We start from the raw sequence: 25,408 nt of genomic DNA, 5'->3' as shown, positions 1-25,408 counted from the left end.
TGTATAGAAAGCTTTTAGCACATTGGCCTTGATAAATTAATATATTGAGTATAGAAGCTGGGATGTTATGTTGAAGTTGTGTAAGACATTGGTGAGGCCTAATTTGGATATTGTGTCCAGTTTTCCTCTCCCACCTGCAGGAAAGATGTAAAGAAGATTGAATGAGCACAGAAAAAATTTACAAGGATATTGCCGAGACTAGACCTGAATTGTATTGAAAGGTTGAGCAGGGTCCAAATTTATTCCCTAGAATGTAGAAAATTGAGGGGAGATTTGATAAGATATACAAAATTATGAGGGGTATAGATAGGGTAAATGCAAGCAGGCTTTTTCCACTGAGGTTGGGTGAGACTACAACTAGAGGTCATGGATTAAGGGTGAAAGATGCAATGTTTAAGGGGGAACATGAGAGGGAACTTCTTCACTCAGAGGGTGGTGAGAGTGTGGAACGAGCTGCCAGCACAAGTGGCGGATGCCGGGTCGATTACGGCATTGAAGAGAAATTTGGATAGGTAAACGAGGGGTGTGGATTGCGCTGGTCTGGGTGCAGGTCGATGGGCCTAGGCAGATTCATGATTCATCACAGACTAGATGGACCCGTTTCTGTGGTGTCGTAGTATTCTATGATCACACAGATGTTTGGCAGGAAGTTGTTCTGTGTTAATTGTATTTTAACAGTGATTATACAAAACATAGAACGATACAGTAGAGGAGCAGACTGTTCAGCCCTTGATGTTATGCCAAACTATTAAGGCTTTGATGCCTATTAAACTAATCCCTTCAGGTTGCACATAGCCCAATGCATCTATTTCTGCACGTTCACGTGCCTATCTAAGAGCCTCTATCGTAAATGCCTCCAGCATCGCCCCGAGGACACATTCCGGCCACCCGTTACTCTCTTTGTGGAAAAACACTTAGCCCTGCACATCTCCTTTGAGTTTTCTCCCTCTCACTTTAAGTGCCGGAAGTATGGTTTGGACATCCTAATAGATAAATGAAAGTCACTACATAAGTGCAGGTCTTCCTTTCATCTTTTATCAAACTTCAACCTGTGTCCTGATTTTATATGTAATGTTTACTTTGCATTAAGTCCGAGCTGCTTAGAGTGTCCACCTATTTTGGCCTTTTCATTATTCAAATTTTGGTCTGCATTTCTTAACAATAGTATTTGTGTATTTAATTGCCTGATGTGGGAAAATATAGTCCACATTCAGGGGTGTGATAGCTTTGTATTTGAATGCTATGTAATTTGAGGATATTTATAGCTATTCAAATGTAGTTCTTTTTTCAAGGTGGGTAATAGTCTGATTTGGAATATTCACCAGCAGGGCTTTGTTTCGCTCCAAGTTTTCAGTCGAATTTGTCTTAACCTTACTGCTGGCAAAGGGTGATGTGAATTTGACTATTCAGTACAGGAAATCTTTTAGTCTGGGCTGAGTTCCTAGATGAGCGCCACAGTGGCCTTGTGGTTAAAGCGACACTATTACAGCTCAGGGCATTGGAGTTCAGAGTTCAATTCCGATGTCATCTGTCAGACGTCTGGACGTCCTCCCCGTGGAATGTGTGGGTTTCCTCTGGGTGCTCTGGTTTCCTCCCACAGTCCAAAGACGTACCGGTTAGTAGTTTAATTGGTCATTGTAAATTGCGCTGTGATTGCTCTAGTGTTAAATCAGGGGTTGCTGGGCAGCAAGGCTCAAAGGGCCAGGAGATCCTATTCTGTGGTATATCTCAATAAGTAAATAGAAACTGCACTGTTACACGTGGACCTTGCTTTTTACACTTAACCATACCTCAGGGCATTCAACTGCAGACTCTTCCTTGTTGGGAAGTGGATTGAGTATGTTCAAACTTATCTCACTTTACTCTCCACAGTTTAGAGGAGGCTTCCACGCTCAAAACAAGATGTCATTTCAAAGCAAGGTTAAAATGGTGAAGAGTGAACTGCTACCTGTATTAACTCAGCTTTGTTTCACAGGAGCTGATGTCTTGTCTCAAGCATCTGATGGAGTGTCTGTATTATTTGAGGCTGCCGCGGTTGAAAATGCAGAATGCCTGGCCCTTCTACTGGAGTATGGGGCTGATGCCAACGTTCCTAAATACTCTGGTCATCTGCCCATTCACAGGGCAGCCTACAGAGGATACTATAAGTGAGTCTGGGGAAAATATATCGGCAACAGCGTTTTTGTTTGTTATATCTGGTAGTTGAATAAAAGCCTAAGGTGAAATTGCAGAGCTTTATAGTTTTAAAAATGAAAAGTATGATTAATGTGACTAAAATTAAGACAAATATAAAGCTTGTGTGCATTGCTGTAAATAGAACTTGTGTGGTAAATTTTTGTGCGTGCTTTATATTCGGATTGAAGGGACTGACTATAAAACAGAGAATGCTGGCAATATCAACGGACATCTATAGAGAGAGACGCAGAGTGTATTTCAAGATGAATCCCTATTACGAGAGCTGGTGAACTTCCTGGTGGAAGGCTCTATTTCTAAAACGCTAACTCTCATTCTACACATGTTGCTTGACCAGCTGAGTATTGCTGGCAATTTCTGATTTATTTTTAATTTCTAACGTTCGCAATATTTTTTGCTTATAGAGGAACTGACCAGATATTTTCACAGTCTTTTGTAATTCTGCTGAGGTTTCATCCGAAGTAAGATTGTTGCCCGTTCTCCTACACTCAAGCTGGTTTGTAACCTGGCCTGGCATGTTAAACAAATAGCCCAGATCACCCAAGCACACGTAATAAATCTAAGAAACAGAATAGAAATCAATGAAGGACCACATCCAACAGAATAAACAAACAACAAATGTGCACAAGACAACACACTGTGCAAATACAAAAGGATTTGAAAGTGAGTCCGTAGGTTGCAGGTACAGTTCAGAGATGGGACGAGTGTAGCTGAGTAAAGTTATCCCCTCTGGTTCAAGAGCCTCACGGTTGAGAGATAATGGCTGCTCCTGAGGCTCCTGTACCTTCTTACTGATGGCAGCAGCGAGAAGAGAACATAGCCTGGATGGTGGGGTCCCTGATGATGGATGCTGCTTTCCTGTGACGTATCTTCATGTAGATGTACTCAATGCTGGAGAAGGCTTTACCCGTGACGGACTAGGCCGTATCCACTACTTTTTGTAGGATTTTCCATTCAGGAGCAAACCACGCTGTGATGCAACCAGTCAATATACTCTCCACCACACATCTACGGAAGTCAAAGTTTCAGATGATACGCTCAATCTTCACAAACTTCTAAGGAAGTAAAAGTGCTGCCGTGCTTTCTTTGTAATGACACTTGTGCGCTGGGCCCAGGAAATACCTTCTGAAATAATAACACGGAGGCATGTATATTTGCTGATCCTCTCCGCCTCCAATCTCCTGATGAGCTTTGGCTCATTGTCTTCTGGTTTCCTTTCCCTGAAGTCAATAATCAGCTCCTTGGTCTTGCTGATATTGAGTGAGAGGTTGTTGTTGTTGTGGCACCTCTGCGAGATCTTCATTCTCTCTCCTATATGCTGATTCATCACCACATTTGATTCGGCCAACGACAGTGGTGTCATCAGCCAACTTGCTTATGGCATTGGAGTTCTGCTTAGCCTCATGGTCTTAAATATGAAGCCAGTCAGTATTGGCCCCAGAGACCGAGATCACAGGATCATCAGGGGCTGTGGGAATTCATGAATGTTGCTCCGTGCTTTGATGGTCAAAGCGAGCATAGAAGGCACTGAGCTCATCTTGGAGTGGAGCCTTGTTGTCATCTGTGTCACTTGGCTTCACTTAGAAAGAGGTGATAGCATTCAATCCCTGCCACAGCTGTCGAGCATCCTTCAGTGATTCATATTTAGTCTGAAATTGTTACTCTGCAAATGAGATGGCTTTCCAGAGGTCTTACCTGGACCTCCTGTATCTTGCTTAGTCGCCAGACCTGAATGAACGCCACTGATCTGACCCCCAGCAGAATGAGGATCACATGGTTCATCCCGGGCTTCTGGTTGGGGAAAACTGAATGGATTTTATGTGGACTCATTCACTTATGACTGTTTTTATAAAGTCCGTGACAATCATGGTGTAGTCATTCAGATTCTCTGATGAGTCCCTGATTACGGCCCAGAAAGAGGCTGCAAAGGGCTTTAGATTCAGCTAGCTCCATCAACGGCCCCAACCATCAAGAACATCTTCAGGAGGAGGTGCCTCAGAAAGGTGGAATGCATCATTAAGCATCCTCACCACCCGGGACTTGCCCTCTTCTCACTGCTACCGGAAAGAGAAGGAACGTAGAATAGATTCTGTCCCTCTGCTGTCAAATGTTTGGACAGTCTACAAACCCAATGAACACTACCTTTTTATCTCTTTTGTTTTGTACTATTTATTTATTTTGTGCTTTTCAGATTTTCAGACTGCTGCTGCAAAACAACAAGTTTCACCTCATGTGTTAGGGATAATAAAACTCATTCCGAGTCTGGTCCTGCAACCCAGCTGGTGACTGCTCTGTTGAGAAATAGAAAATCACTAGCCTAGGATGCAACTGAGGCCCCAACAATGAATAGATGCATGAGTAATACTCTACTCCTAAAGGTCTTCAGAATTTTTTTCAATGTTCGAGTCTTTATCTAAGCTTCATTCAGTTGTGCTTAGTGATGTTAACCATCCTGATGCTCACATTCCCACGTAAATCTTCAAGGTAATTTAGAAAACATACCCTCAAAATGATCAGGTGAAACACTTGAAACAATTTACAATACCCAATTAACCTACCTGCCACTGTGGGAAGAAACCGAAGTACCTGGAGAAAACCCACACATTCCTCAGCGAGGGCGTACAGAGATTCCTTACAGAGCTTTTCAGGAATGAACTCTGAATTCCAACACCCCGAGTTGGAATAGCATCGTGCAAACAGCTTCGCTATCGCGGTGTGATATTAGGTTAGAGTTAATTTGGGGTTTTTGGGGGTTGCTGGGCATTGCGACTTAAAGAACTGTAAGGACCTATTCTGAGCAGGGTCTCTAAAATTAAAAAAAAAACAGAAATGTAGTCCAACCAGCTTGGTGGTTTCGGTAGAGAACAGACATATCTTATCCACGTTAATGACATCTGAAAAGCAGCTTTCATATTCTTTACAGGTGGATCTTGTTGCCCTTAATGACATTCTCTATTGTCTGAAATGCAGCTTTCGAATTCTTTACAGGTGGGTCCCAGGTTCCTGACAAATGTTTGTAAGTCAGAAATGAACAAAATCAGTGAGTTGGAGTGATTAATAGCAACGACTGTGATGGGAGGGCGAGCTGCTGGCTGGCCTCTCTGCCTCAGCGAGTGAGTGAGCCTGCTCAGTGCTCCCAGCTCTGTTTGACTCACTTTTTGTATTTTTGCATCTTGGTGTGTTGTGGGTGGGCGGAGGGTGGGGGGGGGGTGTGAAAAGCCGGCTGGAAGTGGTCCACTCCAATGAAGCAGATGATGACAGAAGCTGCACAGTAGCTGGAAAACTCATCCTTATCCATCCAACCGGTCTCCCAAATCCTTGTTCATACGTGTGTGATATTTGTAACCTGAGAGGGACCTGGTATAGCTTGAAAAACAATGCATCTCCTCTACCACAATAAAAAGAAAAGGGGGAATCATTCCAAATTGCTGGTGTTGATGACAGAGCTGTTCTTCCCACCTCCTACCCCCCACGAGCTGTGCCGTCAGGTGCAGCTTCTGTTGGGTAAGGTCCTGAAAATAATTATTAGAGCACTAATATTCGTTTCAGTGACAGGTTTAATCGGGGAGAAATAAAAATCTCAGCAAAACTTCAGTTTGATACTTGCCCAACTGGAAGAAAGCAATAATAATTCAAATTTTTAGATCATCCAAGAGTGTAAACCTGAAACAATATTGCCAAGTTTGCTGGGTTTTGCCAGCAGTCACATGGTGAGATTTTAGCATGCATCCACAGAAATTCCAAGAAGTTGACAGCTCAGGTGAAGGTAAGGACAGACCCTGAACTTGCTTTGCCAATGCATCTGTCACCATCATCTACCCTCTCCCCCAACTACATTCCAATTGACTGATCGTTGTAAGGATGTAAGGCAGAACAATCGGAATTCTAAACTGTAGGTGATTTTTCTTTTTACTGTGAGATATTTGACTCTTTGGACTTGTTTATCACACAGAAAAGTTTTTCAATATTTCCATAAGACCATTAGACCATAAGACAAAGGAGCAGAAGTCGGCCATTTGGCCCGTCGTGTCTGCTCCACCATTTTATCATGAGCTGATTCATTCTCCCATTTAGTCCCACTCCCCCACCTTCTCACCATAATCCTTGATGCCCTGGCTACTCAGATACCTATCAATCTTTACCTTAAATACACCCAATGACTTGGCCTCCACTGCTGCCCGTGGCAACAAATTCCACAGATTTACCACCCTCTGGCTAAAAAAATTTCTTCACATCTCTGTTCTGAATGGGCGCCCTTCAATCCTTAAGTCATGCCCTCTCGTACTAGACTCTTCCACCATGGGAAACGATTTTGCCACATCCACTCTGTCCGTGCCTTTCAACATTCAAAATGTTTCTGTGAGGTCCCCCCTCATTCTTCTAAACTCCAAGGAATACAGTCCAAGAGCGGACAAACGTTCCTCATATGTTAACCCTCTCATTCTTGGAATCATTCTAGTGAATCTTCTCTGAACCCTCTCCAATGTCAGCACATCCTTTCTTAAATAAGGAGACCAAAACTGCCCACAGTACTCCAAGTGAGGTCTTACCAGTGCCTTGTAGAGCCTCAACATCACATCCCTGCTTCTATACTCTATTCCTCTAGAATTGCATTCGCCTTCTTCACCACCGAATCAACATGGAGGTTAACCTTAAGGGTATCCTGCATGAGAACTCCCAAGTCCCGTTGCATCTCAGAACTTTGAATTCTCTCCCCATTTAAATAATAGTCTGTCCATTTATTTCTTCTGCCAAGCTGCAAAACCATACACTTTCCAACATTGTATTTCATTTGCCACTTCTTTGCCCAGTCTCTCAATCTATCCAAGTCTCTCTGCAGACTTTCTTTTTCCTCAGCACTACCGGTCCCTCCACCTATCTTTGTATCATCAGCAAACTTAGCCACAAAGCCATCTATTCCATAATCCAAATCGTTGATGTACAATGTAAAAAGAAGCGGCCCCAACACGGACCTCTGTGGAAAACCGCTGGTAACCAGCAGCCAACCAGAATAGGATCCCTTTATTCCCATTCTCTGTTTCCTGCCAATCAGCCAATGCTCTATCCACGTATGTAACTTTCCCGTAATTCCATGGGCTCTTATCTTGTTAAGCAGCCTCATGTGTGGCACCTTGTCAAAGGCCTTCTGAAAATTCAAATATACAAGATCCACTGCATCTCCCTTGTCTAGCCTACTGGTAATTTCCTCAAAAAAGGGTGCTCTCCACTATCCGGGCATTTTCCTTCCCTCTCCTGACAGTCACCCAGTTTTCTGACCCCTGTAGCCTAGGGATGACTACTTCCCTGTAGCTCCTGTCTATCACCTCTTCACTCTCCCTAATAAGCAGTAGGTCATCAAGCTGCAGCTCCAGATCCCTAATATTTCAGTGTCAGGGACAGTCAAAGTCATTGAAGTCTGATGGCATTGGCAGGTGACAGAGCCCAGTGGTGTGGCTTTGTCATTTGATATGTTGTTGTGCCACATTTTCCTGTATGGGGCTTGTTCTGGTACGCCACATGACCTTGCCAAAGTTGGCCGGGAAGCTTTTATGAACCTCTGTGTAAATGTGGAACAACTCTACATCTGCACAGCAGCTTCAAAAAAGCAATCCAACTCAGCAAGACCTGGGACAAACTGTGCATTTCTTAAATTTCTTGTTTTACTTCTGACTTTGGCCAAATGCCGATTTAAAAAAAATCACTGTGGTTTATTCTGAACTTTTTTTTTGTGTAGGTTGCTGGAGCTGTTAATTCCAGTGACAGACTATTCTGCTATCCAGGAGAGCGGCATAAGCCCGGTGCACTCTGCAGCAGCCGGTGGACAGCAAGAATGCCTCCAGTTGCTTCTCCAGTCTCACTTCGATGTCAATTTCATGCTCAGTCCCTGGCTTCGCAGAAGTTATAATGATCATAGGAAATCTGCCCTCTATTTCGCTGTGTCAAATAACGATATCCGCTCTGCTCGACTCCTTCTGGAAGCTGGTGCACTACCAAATCAGGATCCCATCAATTGTCTCCACATAGCTGTGAGGTTCGGCAACTATGAGCTCATTAACTTGCTCCTTCGCCATGGAGCCAATGTGAATTACTATTGTAGAGTGAACACAACTCACTTCCCATCTGCTCTGCAGTATGCATTAAATGATGAAGTAATGCTTAGGATGTTATTTAGCTACGGCTACGACATCTATCGATGCTTTGACTGTCCGCATAAAAACAAAATCCATCCCTTATTTGCCTCTGAAGGATGGACACCTTCTGTCATTAAAGATAACATGGTAGGTACTGAATTCATCCTTGTACCTCTCTGTCAGAATAACTCTGTGTCCCTGTGTTTCTGATGCTGATCTCTGAAATATCTGAGAACTCAAATAAGAGCAAAACTTGCTGGACTACTCTGCATGGTCTGAAACAAAATGAGTGACCATTCATCAGATCTTCTGGGAAAAAAAAACAGAAATCAAACAGGTTTTTAATTGTTGACACAAGGGAGGAGTGGAGAAGTACAGCTAGTTGTTCAGAAAGCTAACAATGGTATCAGTTATTGCCAAAGTAAAAAGGTTCAAGTTTCAAAGAAAATTTCTTATCAAAGCATGTATATGTTATCACTTACTACCTTGAGATTCATTTTCTTGCAATAAAATTTCATGAAAAAGTACATAAGCAAAGGCTGATGTGCAGTGTGCAAAAAAGACAAAATGTGCAAACAAAAATCATACTGAGAATATGAGTTGTAAAGTGTCCTTGAAAATGTAGATCTTTGAATCAGTTCGGAGTAGTGAGATGTTCCCACAACCAATGGTCCAACTTTAAGGACTCTTTATCCTGTTATTTCATGTTCTCATTATTTAATTGCTATTTATCTATATTTATATTCGCACAGTTTGTTGCTTTCTGCACTCTGATTGATCTTTCATTGATCCTGTTATAGTTATTATTCTACCGATTTTCTGAGTCCGCCCACAGGAAAACAAATCTCAGGGTTGAATGTGGTGACATAGATGTACTCTGATAATAAAATTTAATTTGAACTTTGAACTTTGAAGTTATCCATGCTGGTTCAGCAACCTGATGGTTGTAGAGTACTGAAGAGTTGTGCTTTAGTTCCAAAAGACAGCTGGAGTGCTGTATTAACTATAGGTGTCCTTATTTAACAAAGGACTTTAATGCTTCATAATCAGTTGAGAAAAGTTTGACTAAACCAATACCTGAAATTCAGGTGGTCTTATGAAGAAAGATTGATTACCATTCTTAGCTGGAGATTAGAAGAATGAGATAGAACTTGTTAAAGCTCACAAGATTTTGAAAGGTCTTGCCAGGATGATGTGGAGGATGTTTATAATGTATGAGAATCTAGAACTCGATATCGTAGCTTAAAAATGAGTAACTCAGTTTAAGACACGATGGCCAGTTGTTGTTTCTGCTGCCGCACAACTCCAGTAACCTGGGTTCAATTCTGATTGAAAGATACGTGCTGTGTATGTGTAAGACTTTCATGTTCTTTCTGTGGCCTATTAGGTTTCTGCAGGATGTTCTGACCTCTAAAGACGTGCTGGTAGATGAACAGTAAGTTTACTTTCAGTATAGGCCAGTGGCGAAAACATCAAAAGGGAATTGGTAGACAGGAGTCAGAATATTACAAGAAATGTAAGAGGATTGGGTCTGATGGGAACGTTCTGTGGAGAACTGGTCTGTGTTCAATGAACTGAATGGCTTCCTTTGTTGTTAACCATAAGTAAGATGTGGGGACTTGGAGGGCTGAGAGTCATTGAGCTGTCCCAGAAGGAATAGAAGCAGATTCATTGTATGTTCTTTAGACAGAGGTACATAGCTACATGATAAGCGAAGTGAAAGGTTACAGTGAGTAGACCAGAACGTAGAGTTGTGATGCAGTCCTAATAGTTATCATATCAGATGGTAGAACAAGTTTGTCCCGCTGAGTAGCCTGCTCCTGCTCCTAATTTTATTAACAACAAAGGGACTGCCTGTGATTGCTCTGAGACAGGGGTTGAATTATTATTGTCATGGGAGTGGCAGTTATTGCATCAGTCTTCACTGTGGAAGACACTAGTGGTATGCTAGAATTTCAGAAGTGTCAGGGGGCAGAAGTGAGTGCAGTTGCTATTACCAGAGGGAAGGTGCTTGGGAAACTGAAAGTAGAAAAGTTACCTAGACCAGATGGACTACACCACAGTGTTCTGAAAGAGGTAGATGAAGAGATTATGGAGGTATTAGTAATGATCTTTCAAGAATCATTAGATTTTGGAATGATTGGAAAATTGCGAATGTCACTCCACTTTTCAAGAAAGGAGGGAGACAGAAGAAAGGAAATTATTGGCCCGACCTCAGTGGTTGGGAAGGAGTTGGAGTCAATTATTAAAAGATAAGATTTCAGGGTACTTGGGGGCACATGATAAAATGGACCAAAGTCAGTATGAATTCCTTAAGGGAAAATCTTGTTTTACAAATCTGTTGGAATTTTTTGAGGAAATAACAAGCAGGATCAACAAAGGAGAATTGGTGAATGTTGTGTACATAGATTTTCAAAAGGTCTTTGATAAGGTGCCGCACATGAGGCTGCTCAGCAAGATAAGAGCCCACGGTATTACAGGAAAGATTCTAGCATGGATAAAGCATTAGGGTTGACTGGCAGTAGGCAAAAAGTGGGAATAAAGGGAACATTTTCTGACTGGCTGCCAGTGACTAGTAGTGTTCCACAGAGTTTAGTGTTGGGACAGCTTCTTTTTACGTTGTATGTCAATTATTTGGATGACGGAATTAATGGCTTCATGGCCAAGTTTGAGGATGATGCAAAGATAGCTGGAGGGGTTGGTAGTGTTGAGGAAGCAGGGTGGCTGCAGAAGGACTTAGACAGATTAGGAGAATGGGTAAAGAAGAAGGAGATGGAATATGATATCAGCAAGTGTATGGTCATGTACTTTGGTAGAAGAAATAAAAGGTATAGACTATTTTCTAAACAGGGAGAAAATTCAAAAACCCAAGATACAAAGAGGTTTGGGAATCCCCGTGCAGAATTCCCTAAAGGTTCACTTGCAGGTTGGGTCTGTGGTGAGGAAGGCAAATGCAATTTTAGCATTAGTTTCAAGAGGGCAGAATATAAAAGCGAGGATGTAATGCTGAGGCTTTATGAGGCATTGTTGGGGCTTACGTGGTATTATGAGCAGTCTTGGTCCCCTTATTTAAGACAGGATGATCTGAAATTGGAGAGGGCCCACGAGAATGATCCTGGGAATGAAAGTCTTAGTGTATGAGGAGCAATTGATAGCTCTGGGCCTGTACTCACTGGAATCTGGAAGAATTGGAGTGATCTTATTGAAACCCATCGAAAGCTGAAAGGCCTCAATAGAGTGGACATGGAGAGTATGTGTCCTATGCTGGGGGAGTCCAGGGCCAGAGGACACATGCTCAGAATAAAGGGGTGACCATTTAGAATGGGGGTGGCAGGGAATTTCTTTAGCCAGATGGTGGTGAATCTGTGGAATTCGTTGCCACGTGTGGCTGTGGAGGCCAGGTTGCTGGGTGTATTTAAGGCAGAGGTTGATAGGTTCTTGATTAGTCGGGGCATGAAAGGTTATGTGGAAAAGGCAGGAGAATGGGGTTGAGAGGGAAGTGGATCAGCCATGATGAAATGGTGGAGTAGACTCCATGGGCTGAATGGCCTAATTCTGCTCCTGTGTCTTATGGTAGCCAAAGGAGGGTGGTGAATGCTTGTTAATCCCTCATATTTCTCTGGAGAAGTTGTGAACAGGAGGAAATGAATGAGAAAAGTGCAGACTGGGGAAAGAAATGATGCTGGGACTGTGAGACACAGAATAATGCAAGGTTGGAAACCCTAGATAAAAGAGGATGCCGGAAGTACTCAGCAGATGTGGCAACATTTGTGGAGAAAGAAAACCAAAGTTAACTGAACAGGCTGTTCTTTCATTATCAACACACACAAAATGCCCAAGGAACTCAGCAGGTCAGTCCCGATGAGGGCCCTTGGGCTGAAATATCATCTGTTCATTTCTCCCCAGGGATGCTACTTGACCTGCTGACTTACTCTAGCAGTTTTACTGCCTTGCTCAAGATTTCCATCGTCTGCAGAATCTTTTGTATGACCTTTCGTTATGATTGGCCAGATATGATACAAACAGGAAAAGTTTGTCATCTGAAGTTGTTACATTCTCTATTGAGAACCAAGGACCATATCATGTCTAGTCAGAGGATGAGGCATGAGCTTATCTTGAGCTTTGTTGGAACGTTTTAAAACAATCAGATAGAGAGAGTTCATGTTGGGAATGAATAGAAGAATTAAAATGAGAGGCCTGTGTATCACACTTCTAGCATCTGTATATCCTCCCTCCCCTCATCTCATTCATCTTCTATTTGAATCTCTCCCAGCGGCAGGTTACAAGCCTGAAGCCCTCTCTCGGCCAGCACCAGCACCACTCAATCATTCAGTCTCATTCAGTCTCTGTTTTCCTGCCTCTCACCCTTCTCTGCAATTTAAAATGGGTTTGATTTGTAACTTTTTCCATTGCATGATGAAAGCTCATTCATTTGAAATGTTCATTTCTGTTTCTCATTCCACGGATAAGTTTTTTTTCAAAACTTAAAATCACAATGGATTTGACCACTTGTCTTTGATAATTACTGCTACTCTTTAGCTGTGACTAAGCGCCAGATGCTACAATTATCCTTGCTCCAAATTAAGCTTACAGTCTGACCCAGAGTGCAGAAGATGCCAGTTGTACAAATCACTATTGGTTAATGGTCCAGCTGTTATGATTGTGGTGCAATCATGCCTTCTCTTACGAAATTGTAATCTCGGCAGTAATTCCAACAACCACACATGCACTTAAGTACAGAATTTGTTATAAATGCTGTCCTGCCTGTCCCTCGAGATTTCTGCTCAGCTTTGAGGTACGTGAAGCATTTAAGTGCAGGTCCTTGATCACTGCCCACTGGACTTGCTCATCCTTGCTCATGCTATGTCTATAATATCCTTAGCACTGAAGATTAGTGTTAAACATTGCAGCATCTCCTTCCTTCCAAGGCAGTTGTTTAATTTTTTGGAGACATTTTGTAACGTTTAGAATTGTCATTCAGTTGTAAAATTTGAAGAAGTAAACTTTTGCCAAACTCGTCATTCCAGAAAAGTGACCGTTTGATCAGCTTGGGTGAACATCTCGAAGTTAGTCACCGGCTGCACTACATGTGGCCTTCATCAAAAGAACCAGTGGAAACCACTTGAAGTGACCCATGTCTGTTTATGAACTGTGAAATGTCCTGAAAATCTGAAGCTTAATTGCATTACATTTAAGTGATTACTCAAACTCACACCGAGCCACAATTACTCCCTTTCAAGCTCTAATACACTAAGTTTAGGTATAACTATTCACGTTCAAATTTAATTATCTTTCAACCACACATGAAAACCCATGAATACATCCAAACGAAACACCATTACTCAGGTGTGAAACACAGTACCGACACTCATACACAGCACAAGGCACATATAGTACATATAAGGTAGCAAGCATATATAAGATATAAATAAAATACAGTTACACAAAAAATTTGTAGCCCAAGTCCCTGAGTCCATGAATGTTCAGCAGTCTGCAGTCGAACACAATATAACTTGTCTTCTGCTGAGCGAACACTGGAGGGCAGCACTGACTCCAGCACTCTGGTGGGGCGCCCGACTCCGATGCTGCTCTACGGGCGGCTGCAAGCAAGCGACACCTCGGCTTGAACCCTCATCCTCGCTGTGACCGAGGTCACGCAGCTCCCCCGCCATCAACCTTCCACCATTCGCCAATAAACCAATGAATTGGACTTGCAGCATTCCACGCCACTAATGTCAAACATGGTCTTTTGCTCACAAGAAAAGCGACTAAGACGATCACTCACGGTTAGACTGCACAACTCCCTCACACACCGACCCCTCTCTTTCGCAGGCAGCATTACAGTCCGCACCAAGGCCAGCTCCTTCATGTTCTCTGCCAACAAACAACTCGCTGATGGGGCAGAGCCGCGGTACTTTAAGTTCTTAGTCTCCTGCAAGGTCTCGTGATAATAAAAAATACGTTTAAAAAGACAATAACACCTTTGGTTGACCCTGTAGAAGCCGTTGCATCCGAGTGCACGATCATCTTACATTTCATTGTAAATATCATAATTTCTTCACACACACAAACAAACATTAACAAATAATAGCTTTTACAATAAATTATCTGAAGTTTTTATTTAGATTATTCAATCTTTTACCTTAATTGGACATTTGTATTCTGACTTTGTTAGCACATTAATTTAAAATTGTGCTTGCTGAACATTAAGGATCTTGTTGAATGGTGACAGACAACAACTGATATCAGAGAGGTTCACAACTCAGAGGTCACTAGGTCTTTATACAGAGCTCTCTTTGAGGTCAGTGTTGAGCATTCCTGCTTCGTTACAGACCTCAAGTTTTAGGCTCTCCTACTACAATTCTATTAACATTGCATAAATACATTTTTTCGGTTTTTAAATTAAACTAGTCTAGTTACATTACTGTATTTTGTTCTTCTAATGATTGTTTTTACTGTCCACAAGGGTCTTAGACCATTAGAGTTCGTGACAGAATCAATTATTAATCACCACAATTTCAACATTTGCCACTGATTACAAAGTTCAGGCCACTTTGAAGATTGGCTCCAAGTCTGGGTTTCTGATCAAAAACTAATTTTGATATGTTTTATATTTACTTGTATCTTCTGTTTGTTAACAAACTGTTTGAAACCTTTTTTTGGGGTTATACGGGTTTTTTAATTCCTTCTCTCCTTAGATCTAGAAAATAATTTACCTTTCTGAAGGTCCAATCTTTAACTGAGATTCTTGGGGGATCTTTGAGATGGATTATAGGACTCAGTGAGAAACGTGTATTAGAGTGGTTCGACCTCTGGTGTAATTTAGCTGATGGTGTTCAAGATGGTTGCTGCATTCCATGGCCTTACGTGAGAGGATCCTCTTGCTTACTATTAATTGATCTTTGCTGGACACATGCAGACAGGATGAGCTTGTGTATAAGCTTGGCCACACAGTACTCAGAAGCTGGACAGGTTGTCCAGGCTTCCTATTCAAAATATTATATGATGAAGACACTGAATACTAAAAGTTGTGTCAATGATGAATAGATTTCAAACTTTAGCCCAAGAATTGCATGTTAAATGCCAAAAATTTACTTTAAAAATTAATGATGTTTCTGGAACTCACACTTGCAGTGCAGCAGAACTGGAAGAAATAATTTGGATAAATATAAGAGTTCAACATCCAAAACCATCCATTTTATTCATTATAGTTTGAAAGGAGAGAATGAAAGAAGTATTTTTAGAACATTTAACCCTGTGTTTGTTTTATATTATTTGGCCTTTTAATTTCTGTTTCAGTTTTGTGAAGTCATTACATTAAACTGGTTAAAGCACCTATCGGGGAAAGTGGTTCGTGTGATGCTGGATTATGTGGCTCATGTTAATTTCTGCTCTAAGATGAAAAGTGTACTTGAACAGCAAAGCGAATGGTCGGAAATCACATACATCATGAGTAAGTTTCTGAATACACAGATTCAATGTCTTTGGGAATGACTAATTCTGCATAATGTTTTCCTAGGATGCCTATAGTTAAATTTTTACTGTACATTTACTGACATGTCAATATAGTTTCCTCTTTTTGGCAGTCGTATAATAAGAGTATATATTTAATTTTTTTCCCGCATCAATCATAGGGAAGGAGAGAGCATTCATGTGGTCTGATAAGGAGTAAAGGAAAAATCCACAATGGTGTTCAAACCAGTTGTAACAAGTCGTATGCAGTTCCTTAGCACTATATAATTAAAATTAAATACTTGGCAAGTGGAAGTTTGCATTACAGCTCTCTGCATGTGTACTAATATCCTTGAAGTTACTAAATTTGAAACCTGTGTACAGCCAGCTATACAGATTAATACAGCTGCCTCTGCATCATTCAAAAAGCAAATACCCCATCCTTAATTGTAATGGCATTTTAATGCATACCAAGCATTTGTTCAGATCTGAATCATGGAAATTGAGTAAATATTGGGGTTGAGAATAAATCCTGGGAAGATAAAATGGGTGAGAATTTTGGTAAACAAAAGGAAACGAGTTAAAGGTAGAGAACTAGGAACAAGAAGAATCCATTCTGCTTATAAGAAAAAGCACAGTAAACACTCACGAGAATCCATGGATGAACAAAGACATCTGAGAACAAGGAGAGATAGACATTTCCATTAGCAAGTGTGAAGTGCTTGATGAGAGAGAATATGAAGAGATTAGAAATAAAGTTCAAAAGATTATGAAGGCAAACAGAAACCACTAACTTAACGAGAGACAAAAATTGTAAAATTTTACAGACTCACTGAAAGAAAGTCGGGATGAAATGGGTAGGATAAGACCACAAGTAATGGTAGGGTGAAGACAGAAATATTAAATCATTATTTAGCACATGGTGCAGGTGATTGTGACATTCAGCTGATAAAATACAATCAACTTGAAACGTTACCTGTTTTTCTCTCACCATAGATGTTGTCACACCTACTGAGTATTTCAGTTTTTATTGAAGTAGCATGTGAGGGGAAAGAATCTAGACGATACTTACCTTGATAGTGGAGTGGAGCGTAAGCCTCAGAGTGACTTACTGTATATCCTGCATAAATTCCAAAATATTCTGAAATGTTTCTTTTTATTTCCATAAGATCATTAAGCATACGAGCAGAATTCGACTATTTCACCCATCAAGTCTGCTCCACCATTTCATCATGGCTGATCCATTTTTTCCTCTCAGCCCCAATCTCATGCCTTCTCTCCGTATCCCTTCATGCCCTGACCAATCAAGAACCTATCAACCTCTTCCTTAAATATACATACAGACTTGGCCTCCACAGTTGCCTGTGGCAACAGATTCCACAGATTCACCCTTCTCTCTGGCTAAAAAAATTCCTCTTCATCTCCGTTCCAAAAGGAGGCCCCTCTATTCTGAGGCTGTGTCCTCTAGCCTTGGACTCTTCCTCCATAAGAAACATCCTCTCCACATCCGCTCTATCAAGGCCTTTCACCATTCAATAGGTTTCAATGAGGTCACACCTCATTGTTCTGAATTCCAGTGAATACAGGCCCAGAGCCATCAAACGCTCTTCAGATGACAAGCTGTTCAAACCTGGAATCATTTTCATGAACCTCCTTTGAACCCTTTCCAGTTTTAGCACATCCTTTTTAAGACAAGAGGCCCAAACTTGCTCACAATACTCCAAGTGAGGCCTCACCAGTGTTTTATAAAATCTCAACATTACATCCTTGCTTTTATATTCTAGTCCTCTTGAAATGAATGTTAACATTACATTTGCCTTCCTTACCACTGACTCAATCTGCAAATTAACCTTTAGGGAATCCTGCACTAGCACTCCCAAGTCCCTCCGCACCTCAGTTTTTTGTACTTTCTCTCCTTTTAGAAAATAGTCAGCCCTTTCATTTCTTCTACCAAAGTGCATGACCAGACACTTTCCAATACTATTCCATGTGCCACTTCCTTGTCCATTCTCTTAATCTGTCTAGGTCCTTCTGTAGCCTCTCTACTTCCTCAAAACTACCTGCCCCTCCACCTATCTTTGTATCATCTGCAAATTTTGCACACAAAGCCATCAATTCCATCATCCAAACCATTAACATGTAACATAAAAAGAATCGGTCCCAACACAGACCCCGGTGAAACATCACTAGTCATCTGCAGTCAACCGGAAAGGCCTCCCTTTATTCCCACTCTTTGCATACTGCTCGTCAGCCACTGCTTTATCCATGCTAGAACCTTCACTGTAATATCAATAGACAATAGACAATAGGTGCAGGAGTAGGCCATTCGGCCCTTCGAGCCAGCACCGCAATTCACTGTGATCATGGCTGATCATCCACTATCAGTATCCAGTTCCTGCCTTATCCCCATAATCTTTGATTCCACTATCTTTAAGAGCTCTATCCATCTCTTTCTTGAAAGCATCCAGAGACTTGGCCTCCACAGCCTTCTGGGGCAGAGCATTCCATATATCCACCACTCTCTGGGTGAAAAAGTTTTTCCTCAACTCTGTTCTAAATGGCCTACCCCTAATTCTGAAACTGTGGCCTCTGGTTCCGGACTCACCCATCAGCGGGAACATGCTTCCTGCCTGCAGCATGTCCAATCCCTTAATAATCTTATATGTTTCGATAAGATCCCCTCTCAGCCTTCTAAATTCCAGAGTATACAAGCCCAGTTGCTCCAATCTTTCGACATATGACAGTCCCACCATCCTGGGAATTAACCTTGTGAACCTACGCTGCACTCCCTCAATAGCAAGAATGTCCTTCCTCAAATTTGGAGACCAAAACTGCACACAGTACTCCAGGTGTGGTCTCACCAGGACCCTGTACAGCTGCATCATGGGCTCGTAGCTTGTTAAGTAGCCTCATGTGTGACACCTTGTCAGTGACCTTCTGAAAATCCAAGTATACAATATCAACCAATTTTCCTTTGTCTATCATACTTGTTATTTCTTCAAAGAATTCCAACAGATTAGTCAGGCAAGATTTTCCCTTGAAGAAACCCATGCTGACTACGGCCTATTTTAATGTGTGCCTCCAAGTCCCCTGAAACCACATCCTTAATGATCAACTCCAATATCTTCCCACCGTGGTCAAGTACTCATTTCTTTTCTTCAGCCTTTCTCCCTTCTTGAAGAATGGGGTAACATTTGCAACTTTCCAATCTTCTGGAACCATTCCAGAATCTAGTTATTCTTGAAAGATCATTGCTAAATCCACCACAATCTCTTCAGCCACCTCTTTCAGAAACTTGAGGTATACACTATCTGCTCTAGGTGACCTATCTACCTTCAGACCTTTCAGTTTCCCAAGAACCTTCCCCCTAGTAATAGTAACTTCACAAACTTCATGACCCGACACCTCGAACACCCACCATACTGCTAGTGTCTTCCCCAGTGAAGATGGATACAAAATACTCATTCAGTTCATCCACCATTTCCTTGTCCCCCAGTACTACCTCTCCAGCATCATTTTCCAGCAGTCCGATATCCACTCTCGCCTCTCTTTTACACTTTATGTACCTGAAGAAACTTCCAGTATCCTCTTTATTATTATTGGCTAGCTTACTTTTGTATTCTATCCTTAACTTAATGACTTTTTAGTTGCTTTCTGTTGCTGTTTGAAAGCTTCCCAATCCTCTAACTTCCCACTAATTTTTGCTCTATTATATGCCCTCTCTTTTAGCTTTTATGTTAGCTTTGATTTCTCTTGTTAACCATGATTGTGCCACTTTGCCTTTTGAATACTTCTTCCTCTTTGGGATGTATATGTCCTGTGCCTACTGAATTGCTTCCAGAAATTCCAGCCATTGCTGCTCTGCCATCATCCCTGCCAGTGTTCTTTTCCAATCAATTCTGGCCAACTCCTCTCTCATGCCTCTGTAATTCCCTTTACTCCACTGTAATACTGATACATCTGACTTTAGCTTCTCCTTCTCAAATTTCAGGGTGTATTCGATCATATTATGATCACTTACCCCTAAGGGTTCTTTTACCTTAATCTCTGTAATCAGTTCTGGATCATTGCACAACACCCAATCCAGAATAGCTGTTCCCTATGGGCTCAATCATGAGCTGCTCTAAAAAGCCACCTCATAGGCATTCTAGAAATTCCCCTCTTGGAATCCAGTACCAATCTGATATTCCCAATCTACCTGCAATTTGAAATCTCCCATGACTATTGTGACATTGCCCTTTTGGCCTGCATTTTCTATCTCACGTTGTAATTTGTAGACCACATCCTTACTACTATTTGGGGATCTACATATAACTCCCAGCAGGGTCTTTTTACCCTTGCAGTTCCTAAGCTCTATCCACAATGATTCAACACTTTTATGTCACCACTTCTAATGATTTGATTTTATTTTTTAATGAAGTGCAATGCCACCCCCTCTGCCTTCTTGCTTGCCCTTCAATATGACGTGTACTCTTGGACATTAAACTCCCACCTATGATCTTCTTTCAGCCATGATTCAGTGATGCCTACAACATTGTATATCCCATCTGTAACTGTGCTACGAGTTCATCGCCCTTGTTCCGTATACTGCGCGCATTCAAATATGACACCTTCAGTCCTGCATTCATCCTTTTGGATTTTGTCCACCTTTTATACTGCAATTCATCCTTTTGACTGCAATTTTGCCCTAACATCAGCCTCTCCTTGCTAGGAGTCTCACTTCACCTTGCCTCTGTTTGTAAACTAACTACCTCATCTTCAGCACTATCACTCCGGTTCCCCACCCCCTGCCAAATTAGGCTAAACCCACCTGAACAACTCTAGCTAACCTGCCCGCAAAGATATTGGACCCCCTCTGGTTCAGGTGTAACCTGTCCCTTTTGTACAGGTCATACCTTCCCCAGAAGAGATCCCAATGACCCATAAATCTGAACTTCTGCTCCCTCCACCAGTTCCCCAGCCATGCATTTACCTGCCTAATCATTCTACTCTTATCCTCACTGGCACATGGTGCAGTCAGCAAGCCAGAGATTACTACCCTGAAGGTCCTGTTTCTCAGCTCTCTACCTAGCTCACTAAAATCTCTCTTCAGGACCTCCTCACCTTGTCTACCTGTGTCATTGATGTTAATATGCACCAAGACTTCTGGCTGCTCACCCTCACTCACCCCTGAGAATGCCATGAACCCAATCTGAGACATCCCTGGGGGCAACGTACTATCCGGATGCCTCTATTGGACCCACAGGATCTCATCTCCATTCGTCTGACTAAGAAATCTCCTATCACTGCAGTCCTCTTCACCTCTCTGCTCTAGGAGCCACAGTACCAGACTCAGTACCAGAGACCCAGTCACCGTGGCTCCCCCCAGTAGGTCGTCCCCCTCAATAGTATCTGAAGTTGTATACTTATTATTGAGGGGAACGGCCACAGGTGTATTCTTCACTTAGCTAATTTATGTCACTGTTTCAAGAAAACCAAGACAAACTAACACAAATCATAACAGTAATTTTTCCAATCATATTCTTTAAGTTTGTTTGCATTTACAATTCCAGGAAATCCACGTTCTCTGAAGCATCTAAGCAGACTGAAGATCCGAAAATGCATGGGCAGATTGAGGCTGCGGTGTCCGGTGTTTATGACGTTCCTGTCATTGCCCCGTCGCCTGAAGGAATACATTCTCTTCAAAGAATATGACCTTTATAATGAGCCAAATATTTGATTCATTTCCAATCATGCCCTTTTATATTTTACATATAACTATTGGCATTGCAGTTTTAAAATGAATAGATTTATTGATATGCTATTAGAATCAAGATCCAAAAAAGGCAGGGAAATCAGTATTTGCATTAAAGAAATGTAGACCAATGAAGCAGATTGGATTTCCATTATGTTCTTCATTGCAATTATTGAATAGATTTAAGATTAAAACAAATTAAATACGACTGTTGCTTCACACGACAGTGATATATGCTTGTTTGCTTACTTTAGTGAGAAAAGGAGGTTGATTAGATAAGGGGGGGGAATGATGATTTACTGTTACTGAATGTTCACTTATGGTCTGACTCGCCTAACGTTATTGAGAGTATTATTTCATAAAAGTTAAGATTACTGTGATTCATACATGTTAAGGCACAGTGGTTTGTAAATACATGTTAAATAACTAATATAAATAACTGAATAAGTTGCATTTTCCAATGTATTGTTTGTTATTTTTTTATTCGTAGATTTTCAATAGCAGCAAGTACAAAACCATTCACCAAAATAAATTGTTATTTGAATATTAAGAGACAGAATTTTAAACAGAATGATTAAACAAATTTAGTACTAAACCATTGTAAATAATACAGCTTTACTCTACTCTCTGTAATAATAATGAGCTGAAAGAGACTTCTTGTTCAGTGTGTTACGATTTGGTAGTATCTCAGATTTCTGAAGTCAGGTTTGTGCTTCTTTTCAAATGAGTAAAAATTTAAAATTCACTCACTTATACCCTGTAAAATCTATTCACTTACTCAAATTTGTAAAAATGCCAATTCTCAAATTTGCAAAGGTCTTCCCAGTTGCTGTGGAATGAAATGGTACTTTGAAAAGTGATTTCTAATATTCATACACACTTTTTAAAAAACATCATTCATTTAATTGCATTGTTACAACCCTTTAAACTGCCTTGTATATATTTTTGACAGACGTAAACTACTAGGATTTAATAATTATTGCATTTGCTCCTATACTTGTCTGACGTGCAACAGTTTTGAAGTACAGGTAACTTTGGTGGAACATAGACAGTGGTTTAAGATTGCTTCAATTCATTCTAAATAACTGCAATGCTGAAGCTGAATGAACACACATGAATCCATGGTTTAATATTCAGCCTGCCTCCATAGTCTGTACTTACTGTGATTTTTCCAAGCGAAATCGGTTGACTGGACATGCATTTAAGATATTTACAAACTACTCTCACTTTGAAATACTTCACAATATTTCACAGTGTTGTACGAACTGGAGATAATTATTAGCAACACATAAAAATTGCTGATGAACACAGCAGGCCAGGCAGCATCTATAGGAAGCGGTACAGACGACGTTTCGGGCCAAGACCCTTCATCAGGACTAACTGAAAGAAGAGATAGTAAGAGATTTGAGAGGGGGAGGGGGAGATTTGAAATGCTCGAAGACAGGAGGGGGAAGGGATGGAGAAGGGATAATTATTAATCTGCATACTAAACCATAATTAGTTTGGCAGACTCAGATCTCTGCATGGTTAATTACCCTACAATATTTTGAGGTGGATTTTAAAATCAGCATTATTTCCTGATAACATACCTGGTTGGGTGTGAGTTAACAGAGGTTCTAACATCTTCAGCATCTCTCCGGAACAGTTGACTGTCCCTATAGACTTCAAGGTGGCCACCACCATCCTGGTGCCCAAGAGGGCAACAGTAACCTGCTTGGGTGACTACAATCCAGTTGCACTGACCTCAACAATAATGAATTGTTTTGAGTGGTTGGTTATGGATGGCATAAAATCCCATCTTCCTGCTACATAGGACTCTTTCCAGTTCACTTATCACTCAAATCGGTCCACTGATGATGCCATAGCCACTGCACTCCACTCTGTCCAGTCCCACCTGGAAAATGATGCCTCCTACTCCAGTGCACATGTGCACTTCAGCTTAATGTTTAATACGATCATCTTTCGGAAGCTGATGGGTAAACTGCCCTCGCTGGGTTGGAACTTGTCCTTCTGTAAATGGATCTTGACAGAAAGGCCACAGTCAGTCCGTGTTGGCAGAAACATCTCTAACTCCATTACACTGAGCACTGCTGCTTCGCTGGGCTGCGTGCTCTGATCACTGCTTTTCACGCTGCTGGCACGTGACTGCATTGTTGGATCCAGTTCAAACCAAATCAGGTTCCCTGATGATACAACAACGGTTGGCCTCGTCAACAACGACTGTGAAATGACATACAGGGAGGAGATAGAGCAGCTGGTAGAATGGTTGAGCACAACAACTTAAGAAGTCAGAACATGGGAAAGACCAAAGAGATGATTGTGGACTTTAGGAAGGTGCAGACAGACCATTCCTCACCGCACATAAATGGCTCCTCCATGGAGAGAATTAGGAGCACCAAGTTTCTGGGAGTGCACATAACTGACTATCACACTTGGTCCGTCAACACTACCTCTTTGGTCAAGAAAGCACAGTCTCCACTTCCTGAGGAGATCGAAGAGTGTTAGGCTCCCTCACCAAACCCCCCCCCCCCCAACACTCTAACCAATTATTACAGGAACACCATCAAAAATGCCCTGACAATCTGCATCACTGTCTGGTACGGGAATTGCAGGGCATCTGACTGCAAGCCTCTACAAAGGATTGCAAGGACTACTGAGAGAATCATCTGGGTCTCTCTTCCCCACATCAGATGCAGTATATTCATCCAGAGCACTGCAAACACAGTGCCCTTAGCACTGTCAATGATCACTCCCGTCTGTCCAAAACTCCCTTTGACCCCTACCATTAGGCGGGAGGTACCGTAGCATTAGGACAAGAACGGTTAGGTTGGGAAACAGCTTCTTCCCCCAGGCTGTAAGATTACTGAACTTCCTGCCACCACCCAGGTCTCATCACATATGAAACGCCAGTAGGGTTACATTGTTTACTTTAGTTTGTATCATAAATGCACCTTATTGTTAATTTACTTGTGGTGATATTATTTGTGTGTGTGTGTGTGTGTGTGTGTGTGTGTGTGTGTGTGTGTGTGTGTGTGTGTGTGTGTGTGTGTGTGTGTGTGTGTGTGTGTGTGTGTGTGTGTGTGTGTGTGTGTGTGTGTGTGTGTAAGTTATATGTACTGATGTACTGTGTTGTGCAACTTGGTCCACAGCAATATTGTTTTGTTTGGTGGTATACATATGTACAGTTGAATGACAATGAACTTGAATTTGAACTTGATTTCAACCACTATCTGAGTCATATATGTATATACTCCAGTCCTTATTTCATATTTAGCCACATAGATTTACGTTGCACAAGATAAGTTCCACCGATTGAGGCCATTCAACCCAAGCAGTTTACACTGATATTTCTGCTTCACATGTACATCACATTTCTTAAACATGAGAAAATCTGCAGATGCTGGAAATCCAAAGACACACCTAAAAAATGCTGGAGGAACTTAGCAGGCCAGGCAGCATCTATAGAATAAACAGTTAACGTTTCCAACAGAGACCCTTCATCAGAAGTGTCTCAGCCCAAAATATCATTTTATTCTTTTCCACAGATGCGGCCTAGCCTGCTGAGTTTCACCAGCATTTTGAGTACGTCACCCCATTTCCTACTCTAAATGTACTGTATCAGTTTTACTCTCCATCCCCTTCTCCCTCAAATGCTTGTTCAGACTTTCCTTAAAGATATCCCCACTCGCCTTGGGGGAGTGAATTTCAACATTCATCCTTCTAAGTACCTCTTTAGATTTCCTCTTTTGAAAGGATGTGGGCTTTGTCTCATGAACTAGTATTTAATTGCCTATGCCAATTTGCCCTCGAGAAGGTGGTGGTAAGCTGCCTTCTTGAACTCCTGCAACCATTGAGACATGGGTATGCCCACAATGCTGTTGAGATGGAGTTTCAGGAT

General features: G+C 41.6%; 1 protein-coding gene across 2 annotated transcripts in view; it reads left to right on the top strand.

The window, feature by feature from the left end:
- The window catches only part of asb14a (ankyrin repeat and SOCS box containing 14a), a 49,403-nt gene extending 27,381 nt beyond the window's left edge, over positions 1-22,022 (top strand). For both annotated transcript variants that reach the window (XM_072280112.1, XM_072280111.1), the window contains 4 exons: positions 1,976-2,147; positions 7,928-8,471; positions 15,624-15,777; positions 21,329-22,022. In XM_072280112.1, the coding sequence (XP_072136213.1) occupies positions 1,976-2,147; positions 7,928-8,471; positions 15,624-15,777; positions 21,329-21,495 (1,037 nt within the window). In that variant the 3' untranslated portion in view covers positions 21,496-22,022. The remainder of the gene's footprint in view (positions 1-1,975; positions 2,148-7,927; positions 8,472-15,623; positions 15,778-21,328) is intronic.
- The last annotated feature ends 3,386 nt before the right edge of the window (positions 22,023-25,408 follow it).

This window comes from Mobula birostris, chromosome 16 (assembly GCF_030028105.1).
Source record: "Mobula birostris isolate sMobBir1 chromosome 16, sMobBir1.hap1, whole genome shotgun sequence".
Taxonomy (NCBI): domain Eukaryota; kingdom Metazoa; phylum Chordata; class Chondrichthyes; order Myliobatiformes; family Myliobatidae; genus Mobula; species Mobula birostris.
Note: the sequence above shows the minus strand (reverse complement) of the source record. Positions and strands in the feature narration are given on the sequence as shown.